General features: G+C 38.9%; 1 protein-coding gene across 2 annotated transcripts in view; it reads left to right on the top strand.

The window, feature by feature from the left end:
• Positions 1-20,427, top strand: part of PDSS2 (decaprenyl diphosphate synthase subunit 2) — a 258,700-nt gene that overhangs the window by 227,622 nt on the left and 10,651 nt on the right. Inside the window, exons 7-8 of one of the 2 annotated variants that reach the window (XM_042986906.1) lie at positions 1,564-1,695; positions 4,594-4,626. In XM_042986906.1, the coding sequence (XP_042842840.1) occupies positions 1,564-1,656 (93 nt within the window). In that variant the 3' untranslated portion in view covers positions 1,657-1,695; positions 4,594-4,626. Of the gene's footprint in view, positions 1-1,563; positions 1,696-4,593; positions 4,627-20,427 lie in introns of those variants that run through there. The other variant, XM_007078753.3, reaches the window with a different exon arrangement.

Raw genomic sequence — 20,427 nt, 5'->3', positions numbered from 1 at the left:
CTCTCTGTCTCTCTCTCTCTCTCAAAAATAAAATAAAAACATTAAAAATTTTTAAATAAAATATATTAGGCCACTTGCTTTCCTCCATAGACAAGGCCTACTTAACACTGTAAGCTTTGAGGTATGCATCTTGGATTGTCCTGAGGTTTCCGTTCCAGGCGCTTTTCAGTTCAACACACTGCTTTCAACGTTGAGGCGTGTTTTGTTTTTTTAATGTGTATATATTTTTGTGAGAGAGAGAGGGACAGAGTGCAAGTGGGGGAGGGACAGAGGAAGAGGGGGAGACACAGAATCTGAAGCAGACTACAGGCTCTGAGCTGTCAGCACAGAGCCCAAAGCGGGGCTTGAACTCCGGAACGGCGAGATCATGACCTAGGCCGAAGTCAAGATGCTTAACCGACTGAGCCACACAGGTGCCCCTCAGGTTGAGATGCTTAATTACACTAAACCGCTATGTCTATGGGAAGGCTACTAGATCATTCTTCTCTGTTCTATCCTTTTGTTGTTTGATTTTCATGAATTCTTTGAATTTATTTTCTAGATTCCCCTTCTAGGTATACTTATAAATAGAAGTTGAGCACTAAAATGAAAATACGGGTAAAAATTAGTTGCCAAACATCAGCTGATGGTTCCATATTAACTACATACTGGTGCTGTGAATCGAAGAACCCAGCTTTTCTAGAAATAGAAGTGGGTATAATGAACTTTGCTTCTTAGGTTTCCTAAATAGACCATACATAACCAACACATATAAAGGAAAAAGCATTTATCCACGTATGCATCCATTCACCAGATATTATTGGCCACATGTGCTCTATACTAGTACTGATCTAAACATGGAATACAGTTGTGAGCAGGAGAGAACTTTGCTCTCCTCTCATAGAACCTAAGTTCTAGAGGGAGATTGTATGTGAAGCCTAACCAAAACAAGACTATGTAACCCCTGGAATAGAAGCTCCACGAGGGCAGAGATTTTTATCTGTTCTGTTCATGGCTTCATCTCCAGTGCAGTGCCCGACACATAGTAGGCACACAATGGATAATTATTTAGTGAACGAGCCATCAGGTGAAAGAGAAACTATAGCCTCTCCCAAATTAACTATTTTGCAAAAAGAAATAGAATAGGTAAAGTGTAATGAGAAATGTTACTTGTATAGGGGATTAAATCTCATTTCCATCAGTTTCTAATGTGCTGTATTTTCATAAGCTCTAAAAGCATCTTATGAAAAAAAAATGTATCAGAATGTGTACTCTTAGGTGCGTATATGACCTACGTAGATACTAACACACAGCAACAGCTAGAAATACATATTGTAAATCCTATAAAGACTTAAATATTTATAATATTTATCTTATCAGATAACTGGTGCTTTCTGTACAAGCTTACTAGGCAGTCCAGGATGAAGTGGTTTCACAGAACTGGAATGTTTGTTGTAATAAAATAAAAAGGACATTCAGGTGAGCCACATCAACAGCTAACGCCTATTCAGGTTGTAAATGGCTGCAGTAATCGTACCGTCATTTTATGTAGCCTTCTGATCTCCCAGCTCTCAAACCATTTAGGAGCTGATCCTGAACAGATGTGGATTACATACATGGCGTTCCTGTGCTGCCATCCCCAGCAGAGTGTATCTTTTCTGGGTCAAAGAGTGGTAACCAAGCCAGGAATACACCATGAAATGACAGAGTTTGAAGGTAACTTGTGATTGATAAAGCCCAAGGACTTCAAAATAATAGAATTCTCTAAGATAGTTTATAATCAAAGTATGAGAAAAATGGTTGTACAGAAATTTCTGATAGGATCACTATAATGTTATCTGTAACCAGCGTTATGGTCACTCTTCCTACATAAGGAAATGGCTGTTGACTTTTCTTTCTTTTTTTTTTTTTTTTTTTTTAATGAGACAAACTGAAAAGTGGCTCACTACTTTCAAAAGGAAAAGTCCACCCTAAGTCATCGTAAATTGTATCATTTCTCTGCACTTTACCTTGCAATCTCAAGATACAGCAGCTCCTCAGCTTCCTAACTTCCAACAAATACCACTTTTAACACTTGTACTCTTTTTGTGAAACACTGAAAGATAAGAATATTGAAAGACACAGAATGATGAGCCGGTTGGAATAGGAACACAACTGAAAGTAGTGAGAAAATGGCAAATTTGTTGCAGGAATGGGTTGTTTGACAAGAGGAACAATTCTGCGGAGCTCCCACAGTTTGTGCATCATTTGAAAAGTACCGTACTTGAGCCATCTATACTAATCAGCAAGAGGTGTGAAAAAGGGTGAACAATTGAAAAGGTGGAAAGCATGTGACCATAGGATCAGCCTCAGTGTCAGAGATCTCTTAACCTAAAATGAATTCAAGGGACAGCTGGAAGTTTGAGAACTTAAAGACTAAGCAAAACTGTGAAATGCTGCTGCTGAAATTGTGGTCACAAGCTATGGATTGTTCCTTGGATCAAGGCCGGTTGATATTTGCGCAGTAACAAAATTTAGTAGCTGGGTCATGAGTGCCCTGGACAGACGTGCTCAAGGGTTCTCTGTAAACCATAGATGTTACGGTGGAGAAAGAGGGATTTTCAACATAGGCAAAACATTTGGGGAGAATATGTCCATGGAAACACAAGTAAATATAAAATATCTGAGCAGAAAGAAGAAACCTAGTTTCTAAATTTCTGCAAGAACTGACTCCTATTCCTTATGATATAATGCATCTCAGGACTACCTTCTGACTCTACTTAGTTCATCCCTAAAAAATTTCAAGAGCAGATTGAAAACCCCAAATTCTTCTTCACAGTACATTGATTGCAGGGGCCTTTAGTGTCATAGAAAACATTCAAGTCCCCATTTTCACTTATAGTGGTTTGTGATGGGGCCGAAAGCTATACATGAGCAGTGTCTTCTTCTAAGTTGCTTATAATGAAAATAAGAAAAACAAAATGCAAGCATCTTTGTATAAATTTTTTTAAAGGATTGTGAAGAAGCAAGAAGAGTCAATGTTATAAATCTTTAATCTCATTAAAGTAATCTGCCCACCTTCATTATCTGTATAGTGTCATTTTGGACTCAGGACCTAACCTATTTGCAAATTGAAGGATTCTTATTCTTCACCTTATTCTTCACCTTATTCTTCACCTTATTCTGCCACCTGCAGAGGTGGCGAGAGAAGTTTGTAATGAAGTCTACAAAAACTGAGTTGGCAAAAAAAAAAAAAAAAAAAAACTGAGTTGGCATATTGACAAAGGTTAATAACATTGGTTATCTCTGTCATGTTAGGATTTTATACATGACACATTTGAGTAGTGTATGTATTCACTTTAAATTTTTTATAACTAAAAATATTTTTTAAATACAGCCCCATATAGGATATCTTTTTCAACTCCACCTTTTTCTCTGTCCTCATCCCTGATGGGGTGGGAGGTCGAGCTGGGGATCTTTCAACATAATACAACATGATAAAAAATTATGCCAAAGGAAGTGGAGGAGAAACTGACCCCAGAGATTACAAACTGATTATACGGGAGGAAACATGTCGTTACAGTGGAACCATCTGATAATCACCACCTCAACCAAATGATCAAATTTATAGCATTACTATGAGTGGGACAGGCTGACATTTTGTGCCTCCTGAATTGATGCAATATTAAGTACGTAATTTCCTATATAAAGTGCTCTTGCCAGAAATGTTCAAGCAAGCTCTTTCAGACCCAATTTTCAGTTTGAGAGCAAAACAGGGACAAATTAAATGACACATCGAAGAAACAATATGACAAATCCAAAAAGACATTTTATAAGACAGCTGCCCTGGTCTCTTCAAAAAGTCAATGATATGCATGGAAAAAAAGTTAATGGTTTTTCTTTTCATTTCTTAAAATATGGGGAGGGTCTAGTCTAGATTTAAAAGGCTAACCAGAGATGTAGAAACCATATGTAATGTGTGAATCTTGTTTAATTTTGGTTGGACGGAGAAAGCTATAAAGGATATTCTTGGGACAATAGGAAAATTTTGAATATGGATTGTATGTTAGATAATATGGAATTGTTGTTTTTAAAATGAGATAACAAGGGCACGTGGGTGACTCAGTCGGTTAAGTGTCCAACTTCAGCTCAGGTCATGATCTCACAGTTCATGAGTTTGAGCCTCACATCAGGCTCTCTGCTGTTAGCATAGAGCCTGCTTCGGATCCTCTGTCCTACTGTCTGTCTGCCCCTCCCCGTCCCTCAAAAATAAATAAACGTTAAAAAAAAATAAAATGTGATAGCAGTCATGTGGTTATGTACAAGACACCCTATGCTTATAAGACTTGTGTGCTGAAACATGGCGAGGTGAAGAGTCATGATGTCTGCTACTGTCCTGTCTAGATAGAGTGTATATATGTGCTCACTGTGCAGTTCTTTCAACTTTTCAATATGCTTGAAAGTGTTACACGTGTATAGTTGCATAGAGATACAACTATGTAGATACATAGAAAGATAAACGATGGGGGACCAAGGGAGAGAGAGTTGGCTTTTATTCTTGGAGAAGTAAGTTTTAAAAGCACTACATAATTTTTAAAGAACTAACAAATTAATTTCCCCCTCTTTCTACTTCAGGCTCAAGAGAAGGGAGGATTAGACTATGCTAAGGTAAGTAGATTTTATACATACCTACACAGTTTTCTACATTTCAGTCTGGTGTTTGGCTTTTGTTTATAATCAAAAGGTCAAAAAAGAATCATCACATTCAGAGCTGAGGGACATTCCCTGTTAGGTAATAGATATTAGCAGGTAAGTGTATTTATTGAGTGACTACTTCACTCCAGACATTGTGTTAAGTGTTGAGACTATAACAGTGAGCCAAATGAAGTGTTTTCCTTTTGAGACACATACAATGCAGTGTGGGAGGCAACAACTAAATGGATACATAGTATAATGTCATGTGGTAGTAAGTACTAGGAAGAAAAATATACTGGATAAGATAACTAACCATTGCTAGAAAGATGCCTTTGGCCTCTGGATGCAAAACAGCTTTTAGCACCATCAGATAATACCTGAGAGGCACCATACACAGCAGACTCAGACTCCTAAAGGTAGTAGTTTTCACATCATCTGTGGAGCTTTTGAAAACACATATGCCTAGGTTACCACAGCATCACACCCTCTTTCACCAAGATCAAAATCCCCTGGTGGGGAGAGCAGGGCAGGGGCAGGACGGAAGTATTTGGAAAAAGGCTCCAAGATCATTCTGATACATGGCCTTGTTTAAAAAGTGCTGTGGGAGTTCAGATTTCAGTGCACCAGTGGAAGCCTCTGAACACATTTGGGTCACACTTGGTTTTCCCCTCAGGGACAAATGGAACGTTTTAGCAGGTGTGTGGGATGCATACAGCTGCTTGGCTAAAGAAACATGCTAACCGTCTGGCTTATGCCACCATCAGGAATATCCAGGGTGTGAGCACACCTGCACCCCAAAGACAAGGAGGAAGAAATATGAAGTGTAAGGGCTCTGCTCGCAGTGGGACAACTGAAACCCATGGTGATCTTTCAGGGCCGATCCAGAACCTTGTGCTCTCCTGGCAGCCCTGAGTTGCACACCCATGGCTCCACGCCCGCCCTCTCTTTGCCTTGACTGAGATGTAGTCCCTCCTTTTCTCTGTCTCACAAACTTTTGCTTTCCTTCGTGCTTTAATACACGGTACATCTCTCAGTCATTGTACTTACTCTGTAATATTATAATGACCCATTTATGAGGCAGACCATAGACTGTGAGCTCTTGGAGGGCAGGGACAGTGTCATATTTGTCTTTATATACTTGGTGCTTAACACAGTGCTTGGCACATGGTAAATAGTGCTGAAGGAGGTAGGGAGGAAGTAAATGGGTAAGTGAATGAGCGAGTGAAGCCGTGAGTAAGAAAATAGAAGACATAAGAAGTCCATTGCAGGAGAAAATCTGGTATAGGTTTTCTTATATCAATCAGAGAGAAAAGATGCTTTCGACAAATGTTACAGGTATCAATAGAGCTAAAAAGATTGTTTGGGAAGGTTGTAATAAACTAGCTTGGAGATAAAGGCTGGGATTTCACTGTGTTAGGGTAAAGGAAAGCTAACTTATGAACAAAAAAGTAAGGGAAAAGTCAACATGATTTAGCAATAGAATAACTGTTGATCCTTGATGCTTATTTTTGACTCCTAGAACTCCTTTAGGGTTTCTTATTGCAGAAGCACATGGCAATTGAAGAGCTTAGGAAAAAGGAAAAAATACGGTGCATGGATAGAAGGACACTCCTGGACCTAGCGGTGGCTCAGCCACCAACTCACTGCAAAATCTAAGAACCCTTAATCTCTCTGGTCTTTCTTCACTTTCCTTTATATAAAGCGAGCAGTTTTAGAATAGTGCTGGTTTATTCTTTAGGCCAATTCCAAATTTGAGAGAAAATATTCTTCTTGGGCAGTGGGGGCATTCTTATATATCTGAGGTCCACATTCATTCCTTCATCTACTTTATCCACTCAACCACCAGTTATTGTATATTTAATATGTGCAAAGCACTGTGTTAGTGCTGACTGCCACCATGAACAAGGCTGATGTAGGCTGTGCCATCACATGCTTCCTTGACTTAGACCTCCCTATCCAAAGTCGCCCCTCCCCCTTTGCTCTATTTTTCCTTCTTAACATTTATCATAATCTAAAATTATTATTTTCATTTAGTTTCTTGCTTCTGGTTTTTTTCTTCCATTGGAATGTAAGAGCTCTGAAGGCACCTTATTCATGGTCGCATCATTTGTACCCAGCACAGGCTTTATGTACAGGAGGGCTTGTCAAGTGTATGCACATGAGTTGCATTAGTATTATCCTAGAAGTGCAGGAGGTTCTGGGAGGTCTGGAATTGAGGACTGTAGACTTCACAGAGCCATTTTAAGAATATATTGACTACAGGGGCACCTGGGTGGCTTAGTCAGTTAAGCATTCAACTCTTGATTTTGGCTGAGGTCGTGATCTCACAGTTCGTGAGATCGAGGCACATGTCGGGCTCTGCAATGACAGTGCGGAACCTGCTTGGGATTCTCTCCCTCTCCCCCCCACCAAATAAATTTTTAAAAACATTTAAAAAGGAAAAGAAAGAATATATTGACTATGTCACATAGTCCATCTCAATGTTCAGTAGTCCTATGGTTGCCTTCACAAGTGTGTAGTGATCATATTTCTTGTGCCAGTAAACAGAACCCCACCCCTCGGGAATATGTGGTGCGGTTCTGACATTTAAGGGCCATAGCTTGATCTAAGCAATTCATCTAGGCTTATCGTCCTTCCACAGACCTAAACACAAGTGACATGGGAAAAAAAGGTTATGTCCATCTCTAGCAGGTATGGGGCAGATATCTGCAGGGTGTAGCTTGTGATATTGTCTCTTACACAGTGTACCATGGGCCCTTAGTAACACATGTCATGACCCACGGTCTAGGCATCTCTGTTTTGCATGGGCATGGTGCTCGTGCTGACTGATGCAGGCACCGTGCTTAGCAGCTTAGGTCTGCCCTTGGGTTTATCTGGAACTCTACATTTGAAAAACTCAGGAGCCATTTTTGGAGACCATCATGAAATGTGTTTGTTGCTGGAAATTTTGTTATTTCCAAGTGGTGAGTATTTACCCAAAAGCCAAATTTTATCTGAAAAGTCAGGTTTTGAGGACCATAGGAGATTATTTTGGCTATGTGCTTTGTAGCCTTATAGGCCAGCTCTCAAATTTTGTCAGTCTCAGAATGGCGAGGAATCAAAGGAAGAGGTGATCATTTCAAAATCAGTTTCAGCTGGATATTGAGACTGTCACATTCAGCAAAACAGTGGTCTGTACTCAGACCCTCAGATGAGAAATTGAATTACTTTTTAATTGAGTTCCTGTTGCGATAGAGTCTGGATATGAATGCTTCACGGTACTACAATGCCTTTCATCTTAAGATATCAAAGCACTTGACAACCATTAATTCATTTTGTCTCTCCTGCCTCTGTACCGTGGTTAAGACAGTCATGGGAGCTCCCTTCCTGCTGCTGGAACTCATCCACCTGGGGTCTGGGCAAGGCTGGGAGCCGAATAACCGAAAGGCAATGGTACCCAGTAGCTTCTAAAATAGAAAAACAGGAACGTCTTACTTACCTAGTTAAAACTTCAGGAGAAGTCTTATTAGACAGAATATAATTACCAGAAGTGAATCGTGACCCAAAAAGCCAGTGCTAACAGTTAAGCCCCTATATGCAATGCTGTGTGGATCCTAATTACAGTGGTTGGTCTGCAACCCTGGGTGTGTATTTCTCAAGACTATTCCACGTTCCCCAGGCTTCTGGCCCCACAGTTAAGTGCAGCTGATTCGGTGCAGTGCTAGGGGGAAGAGTGCCACCTATTGAATTGTAGGAATTTATGGGTACGGGTTGGGACTGGTGGAGAAGCTTCTCGGACCACATTGATGCTTGGTTTGCTATGGTAACATATATATGTCTGAAAGAAAACGAATATGTTGACTACTCTTGCTTAGAAAAACATCTACAAACGTCTGTGTATTTTCCCCAGCTGGAGCTGAGCGTATGCCTGCAGCTTAGCCTACTGCTACTCGAAATAAGCCTGCTGCTAAAAAGACTGAGGCAGATGGTATTTTTACCACTTCAGGCAAAACATGGCACCTATGGTTCGGCTTTCTACAATTTTAATTTTTAACACTTTCAAAATGGCTTGCTTAAATATCTCCGGTGTAGGGATGCAGACTTTTCCCCAATTTCTTTTTAATAACTGCTTCAGATACACAGATATCAATAAATAGTACTTGGTCAAAACCAGACTCTGTCACCACTGTGATGGCCTCCTGCTCCCTTTCACAAATGCTTCCGACCGGGCCTTAAATGGGCTTTGACATTCATGCTAATTTTGACACAAAGACTCTAAATGGTTTTCAGGAGCTTTCTTTTTAGTCATCTCTAGTCTTTACTGTGCAGTTCCTACCATTTTCCCCATGACTCAGTACAGAAAAGAGTTGTTTTTTTTAATGTCTTCTTCCTGAGGTTCACTCGAAGCACAGAGTTGTTCAAGGTTAAGCACTGGGTAAAGAAAGATCTTGCAGGTGTTAATTCATTAGGCATCCAGTTCTCGGTGGAACGTAAGAGAGATTTTTTTTTTAAGGAGTGGGGTTTTGACGTGCCCTCTCTGCTGGAGTCTGTTCAGGGTTGCGAGTGGCACACGCTTCTGGCTGTGTCCCCACCACTCTCAAGTGCAGGGTCTGGAGCTGCCGCTTCCCTCCCCGCCCTCAGAAGGCCTTGCACATTCTGTTTTATTATAAAACGCATTTGCATAGGGTACACATTAAAATTCTCTTCCCACAAGCAAACAGTGCTGTCCGCAGACATTTGCATTTGCATGATCACATATCATCACTTCCCTTCAAGAAGAGAAAGAGAGTCTTTCCTCTCATGTCACAGTTCTCTTTTCCAAGGTTTGCCCTTTTAGCCATAGATTGCTTCAACCATTTTGCTGCATATTCAGTCCAAATTCTACTTTTTTGAAGCTTGAGTATAGAAAATTTTCTGTAAATATTATTGTCCTTTCTTTACTGACAAAGCCAGACTCTTTTTTTTTTTTTTTTTTTTTTTTTGGCAGGCAGTTTTTTGCCTGCTCGTTCTTTCTCATAACCCTAGCTAACCGGCTGTGAGAATTTTTCACATTGGCACATTTAGAGACCAGATGTTACTGTGTTTTCTCTTCCGTGTACCCCTTTCTCGGGCAGATGCTGCTTCTCCTACCCTGGGGCTTCACATTAGCTCCTTTGGTAAAGTATTCCATACGGCATTGCTGTATGCGCTAAATCTCTTGTTCCCTCTAACCTCCTGAAGTTGTCTTTACATTTAGGATTTCTGTTTTAGTGATAATAACAAAGACTATGTAAAAGCATCATCATTCCCTTCTCCCATCTTTTCCCGTAAAGGACTTGTGGTCTAATTAAATGAAGTGTTTATAATAGAATTTAATGGAAAAAATCCAAATACCATTATGATATGGGTACAGTTATGTAAAATCTTGATAAAGACTGGAAGAAAGCATGTAAAAATATAAATACAGGCATTGAGGTGGTAACATTTCAGCATGTTTTAAAATAAATGTGCTGTATTTTTTTTTAAGATTTCTGTTTTTGACATATAGGGTCAAATTTGAATTAGAATTTTTTCAGATATGACCTGCGCTACTAAGAATTGAAAAATACCTCGCCTGAAATCATGTTTTTAGTGACATAACCAGAATTTAATTTTAGATTCCTGAAAACTACATACTTCTCTGGCAACAGGCAGAAATGCACAGCTGGAGAATGTAACTTTTGTACACTGTGAGTTTTTGTGCTGGGACTCAAGCAGTGGTTGGAGCACTGGAAGACAACTGAAGAGAACAGAAGCCTAGCACACTGAACAGGCACTGCCAGTGCTGATGCGATGACCTAACCACAGCACAGGGAAAGGTGCCGGAAGCTACCGCCAGGAATGCCATCTGAAAGTTTTAAATCCCCCACTCCTTGTTCCCTTAAAAGTCAGATAAAACCAGTTATTTTTCTTTTGACAATCATATTTCAGACAGGTGTTTTTCCTTGCAGCAATAGTGGATATTTATTTATTTATTTATTTATTCATAATTTTAGTGAGAGAGACTGTGAGCAGGGGAGAGGGGCAGAGGGAATGAGAGAGAATCTTAAGCAGTCTCCCCACAGCGCAGAGTCGGAGGTGGAGCTCGATCCCACAGCCCTGGGATCATGACCGGAACTGAAATCAAGAGTCAGATGCTCAACAGACTGAGCCACCCAGACGCCCCTAGGTTTTCTTTAATCTTTTTTTAAAACAATTAACTTAACCATAGTCAGTTTTTACAGCTACTCTTGGATTCTGTATCTCCTTTAAAATACAATTATTGGGGTACCTGGGTGGCTCAGTGGGTTAACTGTCTCTTGATTTTGGCACAGGTCATGATCTCACAGTTCCTGAGTTCAAGCCCCATGTCTTGGAATTCTTTCTCTCTCCCTCTTTTACTACCCCCAAATAAATAAACATTAAAAACATTTTTTAAGATAAAATACAATTACTATTGATGGAAAAATAAGCATTAATTTCTGTATGTTTGGCTTTTTTTTACCATGTGAAACTCTTAATCAAAAATAAATTCTAATCACACATGTAATAGTATCTTGAACCAGAGTTGTAGAGCCCTTAGGTCTTTTTTGCAAAACAGTTGCCCTTTGGATGTTCATTCATCCCCAGTCATCAAGCTAGTTTTTACTCCTTAAATCTCTGAGTATATTATTTTGCATAAGTCCCCAGTGACTATCATCTTGCTTTGATGATCTATTCCTTAATTTCTTAATGTTATTTTAAAATTAGATCCTTGCTTTCTGAGGTGTTAGCATTCCCACATACCTCCATGGCATCAACAGATTTGATGATCATAATCTCTATTCCTTTGTGGATCATGAATAATATTATTAAATACTATCAATAATAAACCTCTTTATGACATCATAAAATATGCCATTCTCTCAGTTGTTAGCCCAAATAGTATTGATATTATTTGAACTCAATCCTCTATGCAGTTGTAAATCTTTTTTTATTTTTCTTCAAATCATATATTCCTAGCTTGTTGATCTTGGGTTTCTAATTGTATATGTAAACTGCTAAATTGGTTCGCAACAATAATATTTAGTGGGACAATCTCTCTCATTCTTGAAATTACCATTTTGAATTACTGGCCTCTAAAAATTACATATCTGCATAATACCTAACATTCATCAGGAGGCTAAGACTTAGGTTGTTAGTGAAGACCAGTTCTTAGTTGTAAGCCTGAAATTGTGTCTGGTTTTGCTCATCATTGTTCTCTGAAGGCCTAACACAGTGCCTGGCACATATTACATACCAAATAAATATTTGTTGAATGAATGAATGAATGAATGAATGAATGAATGACTCAAGATAAACCAAATGTTTGTGCCTATATTCTGTTCTTTTAATTTATAAGACATATTTAACTCTACCTTTGTTCTTCTTATTTCTTCCCAAGTATACTTTTAAGCAAATCGTTTTATCCTCCATGCCTTGCACTCCCTGGAGTTGAAACAAAGATTCAATTGGGGTAACCTTTTGAATCTTAGTCTAGAAAGCTAACTAACAGTGCCCTCCAGGCTGGTTCTGTGGGTGAATGCTCTGCACTGTGGGGTAGCTGGATTCAATTATTGCTCCCAGTTTGTGGTATCAGGAGCCACCTGTGCACAGGAAGTGCCTATATGCCTTCATGTAGAGGATAGAGCCTTCTGTCCCCATAGAGGAGCCTATTTAATCCATTGAAACTGTTTTAACTAGATCTGAAGGAAACACTATTCTCTCTCTCCCCGTCATAAAAACCGTGGAGAGGTATGGGCTTTCTAAAATTATGTTTTTTAAGAGAACAAAAAAGGAGGCACCACCAAGTAGATGCTGACTGTGGTTTTAGTTAGTTAGAAGTCTTGGTTATTACCTACATTGATATATTTCCAAGCTCATACGCTAATTCTGCAGCCCAATTTTATACAGAATTGAGGGGCTTTGTGATTTCAACATGATTAGTCTATCAGAAAGGTGTAATCTGTTTAGTTGGTACATCTGAAGCCATCCCCCCCATGTTTCCTCAACAGTGTCTGCAAGCACTACTCAGCTTCTCCACTTACTACATAAGGCAGAGTACTAATCCTGGATGTGCTTAACTACCTTTCCTGAAATAGCAAAGTGGCTGTGCCACCTCAGTGTTCAAACAGAATTACTGAGATAACAATAGAGATCACAGGATCTGCAACATTGGTTAGTGATGTGTAAGATGCTACTAAAGATTTTGGATGAGTGGATCCTGTCCCTTTCCCCCAAGTCTTTGACTTCCTGGCTTGCTTAAAGATTTTACCTATTCACCACATCATAATAAAGCCAGAGATATACCTCTGAAGATGGATTCCTGCATAGTGCAATGGTGCCCCCTGTGGAAGGTCTCCCTATTCTAGATCTAAGGAAATTACACTAACATTTATCTTTGATCCATTCCTAACAAGAGTTGTGTGCACCTGTTAGAAAAGGTTGTAAGCTTTTCTGCGTGCTGTGATCTCTTTAAAATTTATGCCCTAGTATTCATGCCCTAGTATACATTCATCGTGCAGTCTGCTCAAGACACATGAAGCACTTCAATCAAATGGTTCTATCAAATTCTACCCTTGAATCCCTTCATTTTATGGAGAAGAGATCGAATAACGTTAACGGTGTTCACAGTTACTATCTCACAGAGTCATGATTTTCTCCAGGTTTGCTAACTCCACTCTGTGTATTCTTCACCACCATACTGCTTCTTAAGGTGCTTTAGACATACTACAAAAAGAAGTAAGGAAGAATTTGTATACAGGCTTTGGTTTTACAAACATCCAGGAAATGGTATGCATCATTCTATAGAGAGATAGTGATTGTCTAGTAAATGTCTATCTTAGGATTTATGCTGAACTAGTGCAATAATTATTGTGATTTTTTTTTAACTACCAAGCATTCTTCACTCTTCCAAGAAGGTTTTATGGATATAACCATTTAAAATAAGTTGTCATTACCATTCTCTTGAGGGAGGCAAAGATCTAGGTTACCTTCTGTAACACCGTAAAATAGAAAACTGTATCTGAAAGAGGTATTAATCCTGCAGGTGTGGTTATATTTATGTGGAATACAGGGTAACTTCTTCACACCATACATTGATTCCTGCATTTGCCCCCAGTCTGATGCCACCTGGAAGATATGCCATTGTCATAACTCTCAATAGATAGAGTTTTTCTGCTGTTTGACATGCACTCTAGTGATGGAAGTCAGAAATGTGTTTCAAGCTCATGCTGTATCAGGATACATGTTAGGATGTTAGGAATCTAGGGTCATGTAGGTAACAGTGGTAGTTTTGAGGCAAGTGATCCCCAGGTATCAGCATCCAAATACTAAAGCAGATGAACAATTGAGATACGAGGAGGATTTAAGAAGTGTGTAAGTAAGATACAGACTCAAGTAGTTTATGTATTCCTCAACCCTTAGGACTGTTGGATACCTACATGATGTGATTGCTCTTGTCCCATAGTTTTCTTTTTAATTAAATAACCAGCATAGTATTAGTCATGAGATTACAGAGTTTGCTGTTGATTTACTCCTAAAAAAGCTACAAAGAGTGGCTCATTGCTGCAGTCTACAACCTATGATATGTTTTGCTTTTTGAATACCAGTGTGTAGAATTAAGTTCCTCTTTGGAATATGATACTAAATTGAAAATGACTTTTGAATCAAAAATATGGATAAATCTGAGATTATTTATAAATAGTTGGATTTTCTTTCAGAAGACATGATTGTTCTTCCTATGCAATTTAAGTCTCAATTTAATATAATTCCATTTTACTAACCTCAAATGTCCATCCTATCAAATGCCAATGAAAGTTCATAAACTAAGAATTAAATTGTACACTTTGTTCCATTTAAATGCATCTTGGGGGTGCCTGGGTGTCTCAGTCGGTTAAGCGCCCAACTTTGGCTCAGGTCGTGGTCTTGCAGTCTGTGAGTTTGAGCCCCGCGTCAGGCTCTGTGCAGATAGCTCAGAGCCTGGAGCCTGCTTTGGATTCTATGTCTCCTTCTCTCTCTGCCCATGCTCTATCTCTCTGTCTCAAAAATAAACATTAAAAAAAAATGTTTAATAAAAAAATAAATATATTTTGAAATCAGATACATCTGCTTCTACCCTGAGCTATAAGTCAACCTGTCTTTCTTTTTTTTAATTTTTATTTTTATTAATGTTTATTTCTGAGACAGAGAGAGACAGAATAGGGGAGGGGCGGAGAGAGAGGGAGACACAGAATCCGAAGCAGGCTCCAAGCTCTGAGCTGTCAGCACAGAGCCTGACACGGAACTCGAACTCACAAACTGTGAGATCGTGACCTGAGCTGAAGTCAGTCGCTCAACCGACTGAGTCACCTAGGTGCTCTAACCTGTCTTTCTTAAGGAGCAAGACTACTTTGCCTGAATTCTCTGCCAAGGGGTCAACAATTTAGATCAGTTTTGAGTATGCCAGCAAAATGTTTTTAACTGCGTGAAAATATCTCTAAAATACATATATACATACATACATACATACATACATATATGTACATGTAGGAGTACCAAATTGTATGTATGTATGTATGTATGTATGTATGTATGTATGTATGTATGTCTGGTTTTGGGTTATTTGTACATATAACAGGGATATATATAATCAGACATCATAATTTGTGCGAAACGAGTTGTTCGGTTATGAAGCTATTTGTGGACTCGTAAATGTACTTCGCTGAGATGTTGAGCCTTGAAATCAGTTCTGAAACCTCACTGTTCCACCCAAGGACTCACTAGGCCCAGCCCTGCTTAGGTTGGGCCCTGTTTCCAAGATTGGAAACAACTGGGCACATTCAGGGTGGTGTGGCCGAACTGAAGTCTCACTCTCAACAGCAGGCTACACACCATCTAGACTGAGCCTAATAGAAATGTGTGGAGAAGGCAAAAAAAATGGTACCAAATCTGTCTTTATCATGTTTTTTTTTTTTTTCCTTTCCAGAGGAATAGATTCAATTTTAAATGGTCCAGATGATTTTGAAATTCATTTTTCAAAAGTTAGCATGTTTCCAATTCACTAATAATCTGGAGATTTAAAATATTTAAAACAACTTCATGAATCTATGTAAAATAGTCTGTGAATGTTTATAATTAAAACCAGGTGCATTATGTAATATTACATCTAAGTTCTGTAATGAACTCCCATGCTCTCTTCCTCTTCAAGTCTTGCATGTGAACGGCATTTTTTAAATTTCTATTTATTTGTTTGAGAGAGAGAGAGAGAGAATGTGCACACTCATGTATTAGTGGGGGAGAGGGGCTGAGGGAGAAAAAGAGAATCTTAAGCAGGCTCCATGCTCAGTGTGGAGCCCAATGTGGGATTTGAGCCCATGACTCCTGGGATCATGACCTGAGCTGAATCACAAGTCAGATGCTCAACCAACTGAGCCACCCAGGCACCCCTTAGTAACATTTTACTGATGTCAGCGTAATTTGCCAGACATCATCTTATTTGTTCTTCATAATAATGTCATGTGGCATAAAGATGATCTTCCTGATTTTACAGGTGAGGTGGGCTTAGAGAAGCCCGAGGTTACACATGTCCAGGTCCAGAGTTTCCCTATTAATGTTTGCTCGCTGCTTCTTTACAATTGTTTTTCTTATTATTATTGGAACAGCAGAAACGGATTAACCAGTCTTAGGAAGAGAACATCTCCTCCCATTATTAGATTAAAAAAGGTTCCTATGTGGCTTCATCTGGGGTATTCTGCTCCAGGGTGCTTGAAAAACTGCCATATGTAGAAATAGTTGTATTTTTGTCCCTCCTAGAGCCCACCTCTTCCCTCACCACCCATCTCCATGGGCTTCAGGTCCTGGGACTCAAGGGAAAAGGAGAGCAGTGTAACAAATGTCATGTGTGTCACATAGGCTTGCATAATTATACAGAATGATCTTAATCCTGCAAAAGAATAAATAGATCTTATTAAAAAATATCTTAAAGCTCAATACAAATACATATTACAGGAATTTTACAGGCTGTTTTACGAAAGAAAACTACTCTGATATTTTATAAGGGAACAGTAAAAATGTTAAAGCATGGGCTAAATTATATTTGTCATTTTAAACTCACTAATCCTGGGGCACCTTGGGGGTTCAGTCAGTTAAGTGTCTGACGTTGGCTCAGGTTATGATATCACAGTTTGTGGGTTTGAGCCCCACATCAGGCTCTGTCCTGACAGCTCAGAACCTGGAGCCTGCTTCAGATTCTGCGTCTCCCTCTGTCTTTCTACCCTTCCTCTGCTCGCACTCTGTCGCTCTCTCTCACGAAAATAAAACATTAAAAAAATTTTTTAAACTCATTAATCGTTTATCCAATGACTTAAAAGTAGTATGAACCCTGAGGCTGATTTTTAAAAATAGTGGAAACAACGTGAGGTAATAGTGTCCTTTGATTGTGTGAAACCCCAAATGCCGTTACTGCAGTCAGAGTTTTGCATTGAAATTTTTAGTAAAAATAAGTTTTCATCATTAAAGATTTAAGTAAAAATATATTAGTATATTAGTTTTGTTTTCTGACTCAATAGTGGATGTGATAACATCTGAGTCTTATTCAGTGCCTATTTGTTTAAAAAAAAAAAAAGTATGACCTGAAGAATATACTTAATCAAGTAAAATATTTTTGGCCTTTTATTCTTAATATAAAATGTAGAAATATTCCACTTCTTTTTTTTTTTTTAATTTACATCCAAATTAGTTAGCATATAGTGCAACAAAGATTCCTTAGTGCCCCTTACCCATTTAGCCCATCCCCCCTCCCACAACCCTTCCAGTAACCCTCAGTTTGTTCTCCATATTTATGAGTCTCTTCTGTTTTATCCCCCTCCCTGTCTTTATATTATTTTTGTTTCCCTTCCCTTATGTTCATCTGTTTTGTCTCTTAAAGTCCTCATATGAGTGAAGTCATAGGATTTTTGTCTTTCTCTGACTAATTTCACTTAGCATAATACCCTCCAGTTCCATCCACGTAGTTGCAAATGGCAAGATTTCATTCTTTTTGATTGCCAAGTAATACTCCATTGTATGTACATACCACATCTTCTTTATCCATTCATCCATTGATGGACATTTGGGCTCTTTCCATACTTTGGCTATTGTTGATAGTGCTGCGATAAACATGGGGGTGCATGTGTCCCTTCAAAACAGCACACCTGTATCCCGTGGATAAATGCCTAGTAGTGCAATTGCTGGGTCATAGGGTAGTTCTATTTTTAGTTTTTTGAGGAACCTCCATACTGTTTTCCAGAGTGGCTGGACCAGTTTGCATTCCTACCAACAATGCAAAAGAGATCCTCTTTCTCTGCATCCTCGCCAACATCTGTTGTTGCCTGAGTTGTTAATGTTAGTCATTCTGATAGGTGTAAGATGGTATCTTATTGTGGTTTTGATTTGTATTTCCCTGATGATGAGTGATGTTGAGCATTCTTTCATGTGTTGGTTGGCCATCTAGATGTCTTTTTTGGAGAAGTGTCCATTCATGTCTTTTGCCCATTTCTTCACTGCATTATCTGTTTTTTGGGTGTTGAGTTTGATAAGTTCTTTATAGATTTTGGATACTAACCCTTTATCTGATATGTCATATGCAAATATCTTCTCCCATTCTGTTGGTTGTCTTTTAGTTTTGCTGATTGTTTCCTTCACTGTGCAGAAGCTTTTTATTTTGATGAGGTCCCAATAGTTCATTTTTGCTTTTGTTTCTTTTGCCTCCTGAGACGTGTTGAGAAAGAAGTTGCTGCAGCCAAGATCAAAGAGGTTTTTGCCTGCTTTCTCCTCGAGGATTTTGATGGCTTCCTGTCTTACATTGAGGTCTTTCATCCATTTTGAGTTTATTTTTGTGTATGGTGTAAGAAAGTGGTCCAGGTTCATTCTTCTGCATGTTGCTGTCCAGTTTTCCCAGAACCACTTGCTGAAGAGACTGTCTTTATTCCATTGGATATTCTTCCTGCTTTGTCAAAGATTAGTTGGCCAAGAAATATTCTACTTCTAATTCTTACTGACATTTGTCCTGCAGCCATATGGCACTTTTAGTTATGGTTTTTAAAAATGTGTATATTGTAATAGAGGTGCATGATTAACATAATGATGGCTTCAATTTTCTGTCGTCTCTGTAAATATGGTTTTATCCAAAGTTGTTTGACTTAATGTACTATTTTAAATCTGTGATGTATCATGAAAAAATTTGCCCTTGTGCACGGGCTTGTAAATTATATTGTGACATAGATATGTGTTCTCTTCTCAAATGAAATTGAAATGCTTTCCAGTTCGTGTAAGAGAAAGAAAAGGCATTATACCATGCTAGTTAAGAGCAAGAACTACTTGGGGTACCTGGGTGGCTCAGTTGGTTAAGCATCTGACTCTTGATTTCAGCTCAGGTCATGATCTTGCAGTTTGTGAGTTTGAGCCACACATCCAGCTCCACACTGACAGTGCAGAGCCTGCTCGGGATTCTTTCTCTCCCGCTCTGTCTGCCCCTCCCCCATTTTCACATGCGCTGTCTCTCTCTCTCAAAATAATAAACTTTAAGAACAAGAACTGCTTGAATCTTCACTGTAGCACTTATCTTCTGCATTACCTTGAGCAACTTACTCTTGCCTAAGTTTATTCATCTATAAAATGAGAATAATATTAGTATCTGCCTCATAGTGCTGTTGTAAGGATTGAAGATATGTATGTCTTAGTGCTGGGCACACATAATTACTATGAGATTGTTGTTATTGCTGCTGTTGTTAATAGTAGTAGTAGTAGTAGTGTCACTTTAATACCAGGAGGCGTACCATTCTTTTAATTTTACCCAAGAGTTCATGTGATTGAGGAAATAACTAAAAATTCTCTTGTTTCCATTTCCTTTCCTTTGGTTGAAGTAAGATAATTAAAATCAGTAGATTTTTTTTTCTGTAGACTTTTGCAAATAATTTATGGTTCTAAGTAAAAAGGTATGCATTTTCTGTTGTTTGCAGTTTGTTTAGCATAATGTTTATCATACTAGAGAAAGGTTTTCATCATAGCTTTTCCTTTTGTACCAGTTCTTGCCACTCAGAAGTTGGGAAGACTTTTCAACTGAAGCACTATCAGCTAAAATCCTTGTGTTGGGTGGGACTTCGGAGGCAGCCTTGTCCCACCTGCCATGTCTCCTGAGAATTTTATTCATACTTTCTCTGATGTGGTCATCCAGTTGCTGAGGACTTCCAAAAACAGGGGGCTCACACCTTGTCAAAAATAATTCTTCTGGGCGCCTGGGTGGCGCAGTCGGTTAAGCGTCCGACTTCAGCCAGGTCACGATCTCGCGGTCCGTGAGTTCGAGCCCCGCGTCAGGCTCTGGGCTGATGGCTCGGAGCCTGGAGCCTGTTTCCGATTCTGTGTCTCCCTCTCTCTCTGCCCCTCCCCCGTTCATGCTCTGTCTCTCTCTGTCCCAAAAATAAAAATTAAAAAAAAAAAAAAAAAAAAAAAAAAAATAATTCTTCTGTTGTTAGACAACTCTAGTTATTTGAAAGCTCTCTCTTACTTGTAATTGAAATCTGCTTCCTAGAAATTTCACCTTGTTGCTCTTTGTTCTGGGTCCTGAAGAATATAGAACAGGACTGCCCCATCTTCCATTTAATTGCTTTAGATATTTGAAGATGGCTTTCATCTCCTTTAATTCTTTCCTCCAGGGTAAACATTCCTTAGATGACATGTTTTCAAATAACTTCTTCATCCTAATACTGAACCTGGTCTATTTTGGGGGTTTTTTTGTTTTTTGTTTTTAGTTTATTTATTTTG

The sequence above is a fragment of the Panthera tigris genome, chromosome B2 (assembly GCF_018350195.1).
Source record: "Panthera tigris isolate Pti1 chromosome B2, P.tigris_Pti1_mat1.1, whole genome shotgun sequence".
Classification (NCBI taxonomy): Eukaryota; Metazoa; Chordata; class Mammalia; order Carnivora; family Felidae; genus Panthera; species Panthera tigris.
This window is presented reverse-complemented; position numbering and strand designations above follow the sequence as displayed.